Genomic DNA, 17,300 nt, shown 5'->3' with positions numbered 1-17,300 from the left:
ACAGAAAATATATAAAATTAAGTTAACTGGAGATTATTTTTTCGATCGTTTGTAGATAATTCATTTGTGTGATTGCAAGTGGTGTTACGAGTGATAGAACATGTGAACATTTTCCATGCACATGAAGTATCTTACACATGAAATAGTATTTTTAAGAGAGTTGCTGAACTCTGCCCTTATCTGTGTTGTTTAGGCCTTCATGAAACACAACACGCAGAGACAGAACGAGCACACTCTGTCCAACTTCGACCTGGCAGAGTACAGACAGGTGATCAGTGACCTGGCCATCCAGATCTACCAGCAGCTGATCAAATGCATGGAGAACATCCTTCAGCCCATGATAGGTGTGTGCATGTACATGTGCATGTGTGTGTGTGAATCTACAAGATAATGGCATTGTACTATTGATGGGATTTGCATATGTGCATGACACAAATACTTACTGTGTGTGTGTGTGTGTGTTCGTTCCCTGCAGTTTCTGGCATGCTGGAACACGAGACCATTCAGGGAGTGTCGGGGGTGAAGCCCACAGGTCTCCGTAAGCGAACATCTAGTATCGCAGACGAGGGCACCTACACGCTGGACTCCATCCTGAGGCAGCTCAGCGCCTTCCACTCCACCATGTGCCAGCACGGCACCGACCCCGAGCTCATCAAGCAGGTGGTGAAGCAGCAGTTCTACATCATCGGAGCGGTCACCCTCAACAACCTGCTGCTACGCAAGGACATGTGCTCCTGGAGCAAAGGCATGCAGATCAGGTACAGTAGGAGATGTCGCTGCTCACAGGGGGGGGGCTCCAAAGTGGAGCTGGTATTTTTACCCTTTTGTTGTTGTTGTTGTTTTTAACTTATGCTGTGTGTCTGTGTGCAGGTACAATGTGAGCCAGCAGGAGGAGTGGCTCAGAGACAAAGGTCTAATGCTGTGCGGCGCCAAGGAGACTCTGGAGCCTCTGATCCAGGCCGCTCAGCTGCTGCAGGTGAAGAAAAAGACCGACGAGGACGCCGATGCCATCTGTTCCATGTGCCTGGCCCTCACCACTGCGCAGGTAAGCTGTCCCGTCATTTATTCACAACGTTCAAAGAGACCAGAGCAGCTTTTTAAATCTTTGTTCTTAAATCTGTTTGCGTGCAAAGAAACCCCTGCCACTGGAGGTCAAATTGTCTTTATAACCTCTCTGTGTTGCGTCTCTTCCAGATTGTGAAGGTCTTGAACCTCTACACTCCAGTCAATGAATTTGAGGAGAGGGTATCGGTGTCATTCATACGAACCATACAGGTAATTTACACTGACATACTGTTTCATGTGGCTACAGGATAAATATGAAGGACATGAATGCTCCTGGAAAGGTTACACCTTCCAAACCATAGCATGAATTGAATCCACAAACGGTTCATTCATTTACATCGGACTGCATACTCATGATTTTATCTCTGCTTTTTCCATTTAGACTCGCTTGCGAGATCGTTGTGAGAGTCCGCAGTTGTTGATGGACACGAAGATGATTTACCCGGTCACTTTCCCGTTCAGCCCTTCCTCCCTCGCCCTGGAAACCATCCAGATCCCCAGCTCGCTCAACCTGGGGTTCCTCACCCGCGTCTAAGCCACGGCCGCCCAGGACAGCAGGCGTTTAGATGTAGTGGTCATAGTTGGGATTGCAGGTCAAAAAAAAATATACAAGTAATTGAGATTTGTATTCACACAGTTTGAGCAATTATTTCCCAAAAAATAGGTGAAAAGCCTCAAAGAGCTTCTAATTTAAAACATAGATTCCAGTTCTCATAAGATATTCCTTGATCCAGAACATTGACACACAAAAAATCTGACATAAAAAAACCATCACAAACTGAACTTTCAACATGCATCTGTACAGTACTTGCATCCTCTGAACGTACACATGCACGCCTACATTCATGTGCACTTTCTCTCTTACAAAATGCACAAATACTCACGATACCCACGGTCGTCGCCGTCGATTTTAAATCTATCTGTAAAAGGCCTTCATCCGTCCACTGCTTGTAAAAACGCCTCTGAGAGAAGCCACAGGACCAGGTCGATGCCTCCAGTACTCGCTCTGCATCGACACCTGGGTCTGTTTGAGTGGTCCTGACCCCGGTGACCTCCAGCTCCGTCCTTTTGTGTTTCAACTAGCTGTTAAGATTGTTCTTCTTGTTGCCCATTTTAAAAACCCAGTTGGACTGATTAGACATCAAATGTTGTCATCGTCTCGTTCTCCGCTGAGAATGTTTGCAACAATACACGGGAGCGGACCCAAAAGAGGGGTCGAGACCTCACGAAGGGGAATAACTTCGTAAATTGTGGTCTCGCTTTGAATGTTGGGTCTTTATTTAAGAGGCAAAGTGAACACTGAGTCCCAGCAGGAAGCCGGCTGAGTGACGCTGCGCTGAAGTTAACTCTGTCCACCCCGTGTTGAGGCAACCCGGACCGGGCTCCCTCATTTCACCCTCTGAACACAGTCAAGCCAAGACAGATCTCATCATCTGTACTCTATTATTTATACATTATTTAAATATGAATAATATATATATCATGTATTTTATTGATTGCATTTACCTCCGTCCCCACCCTCCCTTTATTAGATTCGAAGCTTTCTCTTTGCAGTAAACTTGTCTGATATATGAAGGCTGGACCCATCATTTCCCCCAGCTTTGCAAGGACTGCTTTAGTTTAGGTCCATTGTAGGCTGTCCATGTCAATATCAGGTAACTTATATTACTTAACTTGTATTTGAGAACAACTTGATATCCATATGCTCTCATTGGGACCACATGTTATCAGTCTGCCTTCTGTTATATCACTTTGGGTTTATGGATAGTTTAAAACAAAAGTATGGTTTGTGTAAAAAGTACATTTCTGTGGCAAGGTAGGCGGTAACTGAAGGTATTAATTAACCACATGAATGTTTCAAACTGTTAATGAAGTGTATCATGATTTTAGTTGCACATTGTTGGACAAAGCCTTATCTGAATTATTTGCTATCTAAACAACTTAAACACACAATCAGCATTGTGGCATTGTTTTGTTCTGTCAGTGCAGTTTTTTTTTTTCTTCTCCACTGTAAAATGAATATAAATTGTTAAATGTGGTCATTTTTTTGGTTTTGATAAGGTGTCCTTTCGTCCTACCGTTGGTGTCACAGATGGGTAGCACTGTTTAGCCATCAGTCCAGATGCACTTTTAAGACATTGCTGAGGAAGTCAGATAAGTGATAGCTGGATAAGGACTGTCAAAAGAAACAACCCTTCCACTGAACTGCGACGCTTCCTTTACCACATTCCCTCTGCGAGTGGGCGCTTTACTTTCTTAATCAGTGATTTTTTTTTCTTCTTTTCCTGCTGTTTTATTCAAAACTATGAATCAATGCAAACCGAACAAACGCTCTTGTATCAGTCAAACTCTCCTGTGAATGTCGTGCAGCCTGCTCTCTCTTGCTCCGTCCATCCTTGTGGACTGAAGTATTGAGAGTGCAGAGTTGGAAGGCTGTCCTAGTTTCAGAGGAGGGAAAAGAAAAACCACACGTTTGTTCATTTTGTTGAGCTGCAGCGTCTCGTCCCCCTGGGCTTCTCTCGGGCTCTCATCGAGGAGAAAGTGTCATTCCTTCACTCTGCGTTTTTACATGAAGGAGAGAGTTGGTTGTATGATACGACGTAGACATTATAAATGACCATTGTTCTTATCAGCACTAGCGTTGATTGTGCCATTTTAAAAATCGTTAAAAAAAACAGAACATATATCATCACCCCAGCTGTTGTGGTACTGGTGTGAACACGCTGAGGCCAGTGCCACATGTGTCCCCTCTGACCCATGTGTACAATTGACAAACTGGACTGTTTGTAGTTTCTGGTAGCTGTGCTTCGTGAATGTGTTCACCGTTAAGAAACTAAGAAACTTGGAATAAATTGTCAAATCTGTAAAAGTCAAATAAAATAATTCAGCACTGTTGGATTGTCTCTGAGAGATTATTTCTGGGGGTATTTTTATGCGTCTTTCGTTCAGTCATTGTCGAGCCGTTAAATCAACTGAATGTCCGCGTTATGTATTGATCTCTAGGAGATGCCTGTTGATTTGTCTAATTTATTCCACTTTTATTGACGGCACAGGGACTGAAGGTAATCTGCGCCAGATGTAACCGATAAATCTGATTTCACATCCAACAAAAAGGTGAAATAAATACGTCAAATATATATTTTAGTTAATCCTACATCAAGAAGGCGATGAAATATAACATCATGCAGTTCAAGTGTTTTTAATTTTTTAATATTACATCTATGGAGACTGGATTAGGCTGTTCATGTAACTTTCCAGGCCTCGTAGGTCTAAGGCTGGAGGGACGTATGGAGCAGAGTCACAGCTTAAAACTTCACTAAGAAGCTTACAGTTCCCTCACTGTCAATCCTCTTCACTGGAAAACTCAACTTAGTTCTCCAGGGACAAATACCTGCTCTACAGAAGGGGAAACATTTCTTGTGAGGTAAGTGATTGTATCATTGACGTGGTCGCTATTTGTGAGAATCTTTTGTAAACTGGTGGTTTGTTAAATTTGTGTCAAATATAAGGAACCCCATATGCAAATTTAAGTAGAGAGTGTAGAGTTTCTAGCTTGTGATAAACCAGCCTGGATGGAGTTTGACTTATTAACTATACCAGTTTTGGTTGTGGTTAATTTTGTACTTAAGGATTACCTCACAGCCTCAGTGACAAGTTCCCTGATGATGAATTGAGAATTGAATGGTAGCTCAGTTTGAATTAAAATGGCAAACATAACTCACATTATTTTATTCTACATTCAGTGCAATATAATATCCGTATTAATGGAAGGACCGAACTTATAACTTGAATCTCTTAAAACGCTTGTAGTTTTCTGAATATGTACATACACTGATTTATTTTATTGTGTTTGCAAAATGTAATGCAACGAAGTGCAGGGACACTTATTTGTATGTAATTACATTATTGTGTGTTAAGTCATGTAAAGTATTCATGTTGGAAAGATGACTGTCAGAAAATAAGTGACTGCAGTAACATGACAGTACAGTATATCATATATACAGATATAAGGAGGATTTAAATAGGGAAAAGGTCATATTCAATTGTAATTTCGTTGTTTTGGAGTGTGTACTGGATATGTGCAGTTCCCAGAATAGATGTGCTGCACTCCTTCCCTCTGAAGCTCAGAGAAGGATCAGGCTGGAGTAGATTACCAACTACTTATCTTCTAACACACACACACACACACACACACACACACACACACACACAAACAGGCCAAGTGGTCACAGCACGGTACAGAAAATCAAGGGAACCTCAATGAACCAAAATATCATACAGCTGATCGGCTGAGTCTTTATGTTTGTGTCTGTGTTTTCCACAGGGCTCCTTGTTGGTGATCATCTGCAGCCATGTGTGACCAGACGTTCGTGGCGGCCACTTTTGGCCCCTGCGACAGCTGTGGGAAAGCCAGTCCTCTGATGAACATCTACATTAAGTCTGAGGCCATCAACTACTGCTCCTTCTGTGTGGAAGTGGTACGTTTACCTGCAAAGCTCTGAAAAGATATGAATCAGCTGAGAAAATATAGAGTAAGAGAAGCAGAATCTCCACAAACTCACTTCGGTGAGCACAATATGGACCTGAAGTTACCTCCTATTCTTATTGTTTATCTATGAACACATATGCTAAGAGCAATCTGTGAGGCAGCCGCAAAGATTCTACTTACAGAGCATCTTTAGTTTGACGAGGATCACACTAACACTTCATGTTTAACTGAGGACAGACCACTCAGCAGCACCTTTTGACATGCAACTGTATTGTATCATAAACACACACACACACATGCGCACATGCACACATACACGCACAAAGGAAGTCATGAGGACCTTTCAGAGATGCACGCCACTGATCTGTAGCTCTTTGTCAGCTCCGTCAATACCAGTAACTGTCCAGAAATAATTTCATTGGAGCGATTATGTGTTCAAGGAAAAAGCTATAAATACTGAGAAAATACTGAAACTGTTTGCAAGAAAAGTATAACAAAAGTAATGTGTGCTCAAATTTACCTCGTCATCCAAACCTTAAATCTGCGAACAGACAGCTCTTTTAAAATGTATCTTCCATCTATTGCCTTTAGCTTTGATCCAATGAATGATCCATTGGGCAAAGACACACAATCAAATTTAAATATGCTTAAATCTGGAAATGGATTATTTTGTTCTTTTCTTTGTTTTTCATTGGCATTTTTAAGGGATATGTTTCTAATCATGGTTTCAATTTTAAACACAATATTGTCATTACTGAAGTGACATTTTATCCAATATTATAACTTTGTTGAACGTTTCCTCAGTAGTAAGGTGGCAGAGTTGAGCAACTGAAGTGTTTGGATGCTATTATTAAGATAAAGGGACGTTGAAATCACACATATTAATGGAAACCGTAAAGTGTTTCAAATTGATAAGAAGCAGTTGCAACTAGAGCAGACAGAATGGTGTGGAGCTCAGGCTATAATATCCTCAAGGGTCAGGAAAAGTTACAAATTGTTTTTGAAAACTTTGAACTCACCAATTCAACTGTTTTGGGAATATGTGGAAGACTAAAGGCGGCACCGTGTCTGCGTGTCTAAATGCCTGTGAAATGAATTTGGAGGAGGGGGAGGAAGAAGAGGAGGAGGAGGAAGAGGAGGCTGACAGAAGCGGAGCACGCGCTGTGAATGTGGCGCGCGCGGCGCAGCATCCCCTTCGCGCTCGGGGACAAATCCAACGAGCCTCGAACCAGCAAACGTCCCCGTCGCGTTTCTCTTCCTCTCTCCGCGCCCTCCTGACTGTGCTCTGTTGTTGTTGTTGTTGTTGTTGTCTTTTCCCTCTCAAAGATGGCTTGTCAGGGGCTCCAGTCAGGGGAAACCGTGGCGTCCCTGAAGAGGGAGAGCGACAGTCTGAAGAAGAAGCTGGAGGAGGAGCGGGGAAAGCTGAGCGACATCGAGTGTGAGTGTCTGAGACAAAATGCAAACTATTACTCTAAAAGCTGTGGACTCGTCTCCTCCACATGTCCTGCTTTACTGGGAGATGCTTTGAAGTAGCTTCAGTTTTCATGAAGTAGCTTCCGTCAGATTACGTTTGTGTCAAGTTATGCTGATATTCCATTTTCTGCTGCGTTATGCTTCCACTTTATTCTGTTTCAGAGTAAAATGTTTGCTTTCTATATTTCTCTGACAACACCAGTAACTTTGCAGAATAACATTTCTACATGCAAAACCTTTCAAATGTGGCAAATTGTTAAAGATTAAGCTGCCTGGTTGTATCAAAGACTTTAAATCAACTTCAACTTGACTAGTTACAAACAGTAACTGCTGCATACGCGTTTAAGCATTATAATAATAACCCAACAATATTTAATATAGTGGTATAGGCACCATTCTGCAGCATTTTAAGTGCTTTTACTTTTGATACTTCATGTAAGCCCACTTGTACGTATGTTTAGATTGATGCTTCCCTACTTGGTGGTGAGTAGTTCATGATGTAAAGGCTTCTCACGGACGTCTGCATTGTGTGTTGGTTCCTCAGTGAACCAGGTGGCCGAGAAGATCGAGGTCTTGGGTGCTCTCTCCATAAAGACCAGACGTGTCCTGAAGGGTCATGGGAACAAGGTGCTGTGTATGGACTGGTGTAAAGACAAGCGCCGCCTCGTCAGCTCTTCACAGGTAGGCCTACACGCACACAGATGTATATTTAAGAGAACTACTGTGCAGCATTATCTAAAACAGTACGAGTGTAATTTTATGTTGAGCATGACTATAGTATATGAGTTGTATTTATTTTAGGATGTGATGAAGATGTTTCTTTCTTATTTAGGATGGCAAAGTGATCGCCTGGGATGCATTTACTCTTAATAAGGTGAGTGGATGTCTGTGTGGAAAGACAAGACAACATAAGACAGGGTAACATAATATCAAATGTATGTTATTGTCCCGGATGGGCAGTAGTGCTGCACTCAGCTGCAATCCACCTAAAGCAATTCATAGCCAACAGACATCATAGTATCACCCACAGAAGAGGTGGAGAAACATGTCAAATGTTGCCCGTGCCTTAAGCGATACAATATATATATATATATATATATATATATATATATATATATATATATATATATATATATATATATATATATATATATTTTAATTAAGGGGCTGAATTCAACTTCCTATCTCTTTAGCCTTCCATCAAGGTGCATTTTAGATGATAGGCGAGTCTTTGACCAGATAAAAATACAGTACATGACGGATGTGGCGTTCGATTGTTTGAGCTGGACAGAGCGATCGGCTTGAGATCTTAAACTCAGATATTGAGATACAATCTGGATATGAGACGCATATGTGAAGGGTCTCAGACTTTAAATTTCTCTAAAAAAAAGAGAACCAAATGCACAAACAGACATTGAAAAAATGGATTTAAATATGTATAAACGATCATTTGCGATTGAAATATGGTGTGTGTGTGTGTGTGTGTGTGTGTGTGTGTGTGTGTGTGGGTGTGTGTGTGTGTGTGTGTGTGGGTGTGTGTGTGGGTCAGTCATGCTCTGCTGTCATACTCCTCTGAGAACTACGATCGCAGGGAAATATGCGTTTAAGGATTATCCGTCCATCTGTCCCCTATAACGCGTGTGTGTGTGTGTGTGTGTGTGTGTGTGTGTGTGTGTGTGTGTGTGTGTGTGTGTGTGTGTGTGTGTGTGTGTGTGTGTGTGAGTGTGTGAGTGCACTAAAACACATCAGGAGGATTCAGCTTGATTTGACCATCATGTCACTTCTTGATGGAGTCGAACCACACTCAGCCTAATCCCTATTAATACAGGTTTACCACAGCTGTGTGTGTGTGTGTGTGTGTGTGTGTGTGTGTGTGTGTGTGTGTGTGTGTGTGTGTGTGTGTGTCTGTTTATGTGGAAGAGAATAGTTGGTTTATGCTTATTAAAGAGAATGTATGTTTCTACCAATAATGAATTGCCACGGACATGTGTTACAGGAACATGCGGTAACCCTGCCGTGTACGTGGGTGATGGCGTGTGCTTATGCCCCCTCAGGCTGTGCTGTGGCATGTGGGTGAGTACAGAGAAGTTCTCTTTTTATTGCCTGGATTTAATTTTTTTTCAACTACTCTTTCAAATAAATAAAGTTCAACAACAAAACAGTTAAGTACAATTATATATTTAGAGTTATTGCTATGTGAAAGAAAAGGTGTATGTAATTTAGAGATATCCTCGTATTGTGTTCAACTTTGCAAAAGTATCAATAATTTGAATTACCCTGGTTGCTCTTTTTTAATACCTGCACACTTATGTAGTTGTATTACATCAGTGTGTATTCAGTGGCTACGTCAATTGTTTGTAAACATGTATGTTTGCTTGTACTGTTATTGCTCAGTGGAACTAAATTAGATCCAACTGGGAAAATGTTTTAGTTAATATTCTGAATCTGAGATATAATGTAAGAAACATTTATTTAATACTCAGTCATCATTTATTTTTCATCATGCAATATCCAGACCCGGACCTTGTGTTAGTATTGTCTACTATTTCATCAGTGACCCATCATCTGACTTCCTGTGTTTTATCTCCTTCCAAAGCGGGTTGGATAACAAGTGCTCGGTATTCCCGCTGTCACTTGACAAAAACGAGAATTTGGCTGCAAAGAAGAAGTCTGTTGCCATGCACACCAACTATGTGTCCGGGTGCACCTTCACCAGCTCGGACATGCAGGTGAGCACCAGTTCAATGTCTTCTGAGGAGCGGAAAATAAGAGCATTTGTCTGGATGACACTTTGTAATCTATTATTAATGATTAAATGCATTGTTTCCACTTAACCAAAAACAACAACATGATGGACTATGATTTTTTTTTGTTGGGTGTACCTTTGACTCCCCAGCTGGATAGAAAGAAGCTAGAGAGAGCATGAAGGAAACAATCTGAGATATTTGACTTGAATAATTTGCTCTGACAGAGCGGAGGGAGATGAATGGCAGGGCTGAGAAGGGTGCAGCGGTGGTGATGGTCCTCTGTCCGGAGTGTATTAATAGACACTGAGTGGTTCTTATCAAGGAAAGAGGCCGTTATCGAGTTAAGAGTGGAGCACACTGACCTGAGGGCAGAATATTTAACAGATAGACACGCACATACCCTCACACACAAAGACATATGCATGCACACGAGCACACTGTAACGCTCACAGCCTTTATACTTTAGCATTGACATGACTACATCGAGGACTCAGAAAGTGTGTTACTATTCATCTTATTTCAAAGACCGGTTCCAGTCTCCTAACAGGAGAGTTAGGATGTGTTGGTTGGGCTGTGTGTGTGTGTGTGTGTGTGTGTGTGTGTGTGTGTGTGTGTATGTGTGTCCTTTTTTTCACATCTGTCTGCCAACATACCGGATGTTGTAACTATCAATGAGTCCAGAAAGTGTTTGTTTCAGAGGTGACCTGCTCATTTGACTGAAGCCTTTATGACCGAGGTCTTTAAATACCAACAAGTCGGCCGTCTCAGAACTGGGTTTTAGTTGCAGACGACTCGTTGTCATATTTGGCCACCGAGGACACACTCAGGCTGGTCGAAAGAGGACATCGATACCTTGGGGCGACACTGCTTGCAAAGTACTCTGCTGTCTCTGCTATCATTGTCAGTCGCCATATATGGTGGCAACGTTTCTACTCATATCCTCGCTCACTGAGTGGACCTACTTTGTTTTCTATTGTGAGGACCTACAGTATGTCACCAGACCGAGATTCTGTGAATGTATTCAAAGGCACCTTTCACATTTGTGTCCTTGTATTGTTCTTCTCTATGCAGCCATGAATAAATAGTTATACGGTGTGTGTGTGTGTGGGTGTGGTGGGGGGGTGGGTGTCTTATAAAGTGCAAACTATCGGACTTTGGGGCGACCTGTACAGGTTTTTGTATTAATTTTTTTATGCTGTTTTAAGTCATTTGTGGAATGTTGCACTTTGAGTAAGACTTGACTATCACCAGCCGGTTTACTGTGCATGTGTGCGTGGTTGTGTGTGTGCGTGTGTGTGTGTGTCCAACTGAGAGGAAAAAAAACATTTGAGTAGTGCACTAGCTTTAAGCTGATGAGTTTTGATATGAAAGATCTGCTGCTGTTTCACTGACTGAGTCGTGTGGCTTTCTTATTCAAGATATTTACATGTAGGATCACTGAGTAATGTAATGAACCCCTGCAAGTATTTATTAACTGGTAACATGTAGGTGGTGGTAAGAAGAATCAGATTGATGCAAAGGCTCTCTGTTAGATCAATGAGGTTCCCATCTGTATGTGTGTGTCAGTAATTGTGGCTTACTGATAATTGCATTCATGTTGAAACTCGAGCTACATCTCAGTGGAGGCAGGATGTAATGTGTTTTTGTGCTTGAGGTCATCCAGCAGGAGCTCTCTAATCCTCCAGCTCGCACAGATCTCTGATGTCTGCATGTGTCTCTGAGTGCACATAATCTGTTTTCATCAGAGGGATCGCTGACATTTTGGAATTTTGTTTGTGTGTGGAGACATTATGCACAGTCAGAGTGCGGAGGTGCTGACCTTAAGCTTTTGTCTTTTTGTTTTTGTGTGTGTGTGTGTGTGTGTGTGTGTGTGTGTGTGTGTGTGTGTGTGTGTGTGTGTGTGTGCCATCCTGCCTTGAATGCATCTGTTGGTATGTGCACATAAAGAACAACAGCTATCTTCATGGTGCCATTACATGTATTTCTCTACCTGTCCACATTATAAGAACAGCTCTCTGAAGCATTGTGAGGACGCTGGTCTGTTTCTTTTAAGCTACCACTGAGTGGCACAAGACTTGTACCTTTAAATATGATTCAATATGAAAGTCAACAAATTGGCTTAGAGTTTGTGATAACAAGTCATTGTATGGTATGAAGTGGAAAAAAAGTAATTGTATATGTTGTCATAAAAGGTGATAGTGTAATTTATCATTAAAAAAAGTCCTGAAAAGAAAATCATGGTATAGTCTCTGAAAAATGCCATACTAATATGTCATAAAAGGTCATAGTAAAATAAATTTAAAAAAACGTCCTAATGTAGCATTTTGAAAAAAATCATAGAAAAGTAATTGTATATGATGTATATGATGTCTGAAAGGTCATTAAAAAAAGTCATGGTATGTTGGAAAAAAGCACAAAAAAGTCATAATATAGTGTGAAGTATAAAAGTCATTGTATATTTTGTCATACTAGTATGTCTTCAAAAAGTCAGAAAAAAAGACATAGTATAGTTTGTCGTGAAACAGTGATTAAAAAGTAATTGTTTATTTTGTCAAAAGGTCAGCGTACAGTATGTGAACAATGTCATAGTGTCGTGTGTCATAAAAACTCATAGTTACAAAAAGCATAAAGAAATGTCCTATAATTGCATTTTGAAAAAAGTTTTTTTTTAAGTCATATTATAGTATTTTAAATTGAAACAGAAAAGTATGTTGGAAAAAGTAAAAGTCTAGTATCTTAAAAAAAGTAATTAGAAAGTAATAAAATAGCATGTCACTGAAAGTCAAGAGAAGGTCTATATATATGTCTAAAAAGGTCATCGTACTATATGTTGAAATAAGGGATACAAATGTTACACGTTATGTGTAAAGTCATGGTATAATATGTTGAAAATAGTTTTGTTTAAAAAAAAGCCATTAAACGTTTTAGTATAATAATATAATAAAATGTCAAAACGTCATAGTATAGTAGAATACCATTAAAATGTCTTATGTTACCAATTTCTCTTTAATAATTGGAGGCTGATGTCTAACATCACCTTTCTAATCTTCAGTGCCAAAATGAATGCCACTCCAAGTTTCACCTGTTAGCACAAACGTTCATGAGGAGATGAAAAATATCCTGAACCTACATGTCCTGTTCTTGCACCAAAATATTTAGAAATAAACTAAGCTTCATGTTTTCATTGTTTTTTGTTTTTGTTCATATGTTGTCCATGTGCATGTGTCCGTCAGCTCCTGACCTCCAGCGGTGACGGCACATGTGCATTGTGGGATGTGGAGAGCGGGCAGCTGCTGCAGAGTTTCCACGGTCACACAGCTGATGTCTTGTCTCTGGACCTCGCCCCATCTGAGACTGGAAACACTTTTGTCTCTGGGGTGAGAGAGAGCTCGTGTGTGTCTTTATGTTTGTCATGTGGTCACAAAACCCTGTAACTGATTGTCGCTGTTTGGAGTTTTGGAGTTTTCATGAAACAGTTACAATTTAAAGATTCTGGATATTTGTTTTACAGGACAGAAGCAATATTTTCATTCTCTAATGGGTGTGTGTGTGTGTGTGTGTGTGTGTGTGTGTGTGTGCGTGTGCGTGTGCGTGTGTGCGTCATCAGGGCTGTGACATGAAGGCCAACGTGTGGGACATGCGTTCTGGACAGAACATTCAGTCTTTTGAGAGCCACGAGTCTGACATCAACTGTGTTAAGTAAGTCCAACTCTTTGATAAAAAACTAGAGTTGAAACTTGAATGATATAAGTCCTACCGAGATCATGAAAATGTAGAATGAACGAAGACATTTAACTGACGTGTGTGAACTCATGCTCAACATATATACGTCTGAGGCACTCTGCTACCTTCAGTGACCTTTTTTAAAATCGGATTTTCAATTTCTTAAAACCTTAAGAGACGTTCAGATTAGATACTAAAAACATGTCTGCTTTCAATCTGGTCTAAAATAACTTTAAAATCGGTCTTTCAAGTTGTCTGGTTTGTGGGAAAATATTAAATTAATATAGATTTGGGTTAACTAATGAGTTACTTTTGCCAATTGTGTCAAAACACACCACTTTCTTATTCTGTTCTCGGTCACGTGTGTTCAGGTACTACCCCAGTGGAGACGCATTTGCATCCGCTTCAGACGACGGCACAGTGAGTCACGTCATATTGACCTGCTTATCAGTTTGTCGTCATGTATCAACTAGTCATGTCAATATGCACATGTGTGCAAAGTCAGTTGATTTTTACCATTTGTGTCCCGTCTGTGTTGTTGCATGTTTACTGGTGTCTCTCAGTGCCGTTTCTACGACCTGCGAGCTGACCGTGAGGTAGCCATCTACCAGAAGGACAGCATCATCTTTGGTGCTTCAACTGTGGACTTCTCTCTGAGTGGTGAGGAGTTGATGAAGCACTTAAGGTTGAACCATTGATAGATTAAATAATATGCATTACTTATCAGCATCTCCTGGGAGAGTATAAAGTTCACAAAAGTAGGCAGCATTTAATATGAATAAATGCATTTTTTTTATGATTCAAGGAAAAATAAATTCTCAGTTTCAACTAATCCTCCGTCATTCTCTACTTCTGCTTATTTCAAATTCCCCACTTCCACTTTCATGTACTCTCTCCTCCTCGCTTTCTCACGCCTCCAGGTCGGCTGCTTTTCGCTGGTTATAACGACTACACCATCAATGTGTGGGACGTTTTAAAGGGAACTCGTGTCTCCATCCTGTTTGGTCACGAGAACCGCATCAGCAGAGTCAGAGTGTCACCTGACGGCACGGCGCTCTGCTCGGCCTCCTGGGACAACACCCTACGGGTGAGCTGGAGTTTCCCTGCAGCTGTGTTTGATCCATTCATTTGGAAAACATTGAGCTTATAATATTGATTAATATTAACATGTGAGTTGTCATCTGATCTTTTTTAAGGGTGAGGATTATAACTAAGCAGCACTGTGCACTATATGTGTTTGGGTCATATTGATCTTGATCAATAAGGAATGCTGGGCTACTTACCTGTGTCTATAGGATTTGAGGTCAAGTGTCCTGGTCAACTATGTCCATATTTTAACACAATACATTTATTTTCTCACATTTTCTTTTAGACTAAAGGAAAAGGGTGTTGTATTTTAAGGTTGTTTAGCCCGTATGTTGTTTAGCTCGTAACATGTACGTGAAAAATCCTGTTTTATATATTTAACCTATATGATTCTTCTCACTTTCCTCATGCAGATTTGGTCCTAGAGCTGATATCCCAGTTGTGATCCAGTGAACTACTGCAGGAGAGAGTGCAAACAAACCTTCAGTATGACAAACACACGTAAAGACCTAAAATGTCTCTTATGAATGAGAACACACCATCGTATCATAACTGTAGTGTGAGTATTGATTGAAGATGCAGTCAAGTTTGGATTCATAATATTTGTTATTGGTAGCTTGATGACTGATTGTATGTAATTGTTTATGCTAATGTAGAGGAAAATAATTGCGAGCGTCAAAAGCTGCTCGTGTCTGCTCTGTTATTTAGATCTGCAAACAATATAAACGATTATCTTGTAAATTATGAACATTGGTTAACAATTTTACCCCCTCCCCCTGAGAATCAATCCGTCCAGAATCACACAATATATATTTGAGATATATTTGATTGTTATTAAGACCACTTCAATGCAGGCACCTACATTAAACATGAACGTCAACAGCTTAGATATATTACTTGTGGAAAAAAATAAAAGAGATTTTAAATACCTGTTGAGCTTTGATGATTTCTCTTCTCTCTTCAATTCACTCGGTTCTGGTGACCTCACTGGAGTCAAAACAGATTAAGATAAACCAACATGTTTATGTGTTTACAAAATACAAAGGGATGATTGGAATATTCGCTGATTTTAACAGATTGTGCCAAACATTCGACTGCACCGAGGTTATTCTAGATTCAGTTACAATGGCTGACATTTGCATTGCTACTATTTTCTGGAGGGGAGAAGTTTTACTATCCTGAGATCTGATGATCTTGTCAACATGATCTAGTGTTATTAGCACAGCCCATTCTTTGTTTGTTTTGAAGACAATATTCTTAAAAAGACAAGCCAAGAAAAAACGTTATCCTGATTATATAAATACAAAACGACAACCAGATGGGTTCAAGGGAAACTGGAGCGTACTGACTAACACTGTGGTTGCATTGTTTGCCACAAGGGGGCGTTGCACTTTATTACAATTGTACCATGAATGCCTGGCTGCCCTTCATAAAACAAGTCCTGTTGTAGTGTTTTTAAGAGTTCACTTGCATCATTGAGGAATACATATCCAGAGAGAACACGTTTATTTATAACTTTTAAAAAATGCTGGTGCACAATTGTGGAAGACTTACAGATCAATGCAACACTCAATTTGTCGAGCACTTGACGTTGTGTCCCTGAGTGGGAGATTATACTGTGCGGTTCATGACTGTTTGTCCAAGTGTGTGTCCTGGAAACATTATTGATCAGATGGTCTCTGCATTTTACACATCTTTATTTATTATTTAAATATTGGTCAAAGGTCAGTTGTCATCCTCCACCGCATTCCCCGAGTGTTGAGAATATACCTGAACTGTTTTTATATAATTACTAAACTGTGGTAAAAAAAGCACCAAAACCAAAATGACCTGTCAACTGCAGCCTTCTCCTTCCTTCCTTCCTTCCTTCGAAAGAGAAAAAAAATTATATTCAGTGTCAGATGATCAAATGTGTTTCCCAGTAGCTCAGTTCATAAAATGTGATGTTCACATTTATAGGTTATAGTTTTATCTATTCTCGTTAAAAAAAATTAAATAAAATTCAAGCCTGGATCAAAGATTTTTCTGGAGTTTCACGAGGGAAACACGTCGAGGGAAACACCAACGTCAGAGGTTGTTGAGAGACGGGGAGAGAAGATGGATGAGAGGACAGAAGGGTATTACCACACAGAGGAAGTACCCAAACGTATCAGCAGCTGCACCACACTCCCTTAACCGTTTCCTTTGACTGCCATTTACTTGACTACAACTCAAAACATGTTTCACTTCCTCATGAAGATCAATGAACTGGTCTGTGTGTAGTTTACAAAACGTAAAATCACACATAGAGCCATTAGGAGTGAGACTGTTCTGTGATGAATGAAACCAAAGTCCTCAATTCAAAAGTCTGCTCTCAGCTTTTTTGAAGCAGAGGTGAAACCTGGCTGAGACCTATATTTATTTTAGATAGGTCAAATGAAGATGAATTAATTTACATGAACGTGTTGAGTGTGAGAGCATCTTTTATTAAGTGATGAAAGTTGACTAATGTGGTACCTGAGAAGGGCTGAAACTAACTATTATGCACATTATCATTGTTTAATTTGCTGATTATTTTCAGGGGTAGCCTATTCCATGAATTGTTTGGTCTATATAAGGTCATAGATGTGACAAGCTGCTCCGAAAAAATAAAAAACGTAAACATTTTAGGAGATAGTTGATGTTTGATTTTCTTTTCTCTTTTTTTTAAGTTTACCTTAACTATTATTAATCGATTC

General features: G+C 40.2%; 2 protein-coding genes across 4 annotated transcripts in view; both read left to right on the top strand.

Annotated features, from left to right (window-relative positions):
* Positions 1-3,958, top strand: part of myo5aa (myosin VAa) — a 44,988-nt gene extending 41,030 nt beyond the window's left edge. For all 3 annotated transcript variants that reach the window (XM_068599835.1, XM_068599749.1, XM_068599929.1), the window contains 5 exons: positions 194-344; positions 476-758; positions 871-1,045; positions 1,195-1,275; positions 1,448-3,958. In XM_068599835.1, the coding sequence (XP_068455936.1) occupies positions 194-344; positions 476-758; positions 871-1,045; positions 1,195-1,275; positions 1,448-1,600 (843 nt within the window). In that variant the 3' untranslated portion in view covers positions 1,601-3,958. The remainder of the gene's footprint in view (positions 1-193; positions 345-475; positions 759-870; positions 1,046-1,194; positions 1,276-1,447) is intronic.
* A 2,912-nt stretch (positions 3,959-6,870) lies between these two features.
* gnb5b (guanine nucleotide binding protein (G protein), beta 5b) lies at positions 6,871-15,458 on the top strand. Its single transcript, XM_068572930.1, has 11 exons — positions 6,871-6,992; positions 7,572-7,708; positions 7,860-7,901; positions 9,024-9,100; positions 9,624-9,756; positions 13,008-13,151; positions 13,382-13,473; positions 13,869-13,917; positions 14,061-14,157; positions 14,418-14,584; positions 14,997-15,458. Exons 1-11 carry the CDS (start codon positions 6,881-6,883, stop codon positions 15,006-15,008), a joined length of 1,062 nt encoding a protein of 353 aa, XP_068429031.1. The 5' UTR covers positions 6,871-6,880; the 3' UTR covers positions 15,009-15,458.
* The last annotated feature ends 1,842 nt before the right edge of the window (positions 15,459-17,300 follow it).

Source organism: Clinocottus analis, unplaced genomic scaffold (assembly GCF_023055335.1).
Source record: "Clinocottus analis isolate CAN_PGR_092001 unplaced genomic scaffold, fCliAna1.0.p SCAF_1, whole genome shotgun sequence".
NCBI classification, from domain to species: domain Eukaryota; kingdom Metazoa; phylum Chordata; class Actinopteri; order Perciformes; family Cottidae; genus Clinocottus; species Clinocottus analis.
This window is presented reverse-complemented; position numbering and strand designations above follow the sequence as displayed.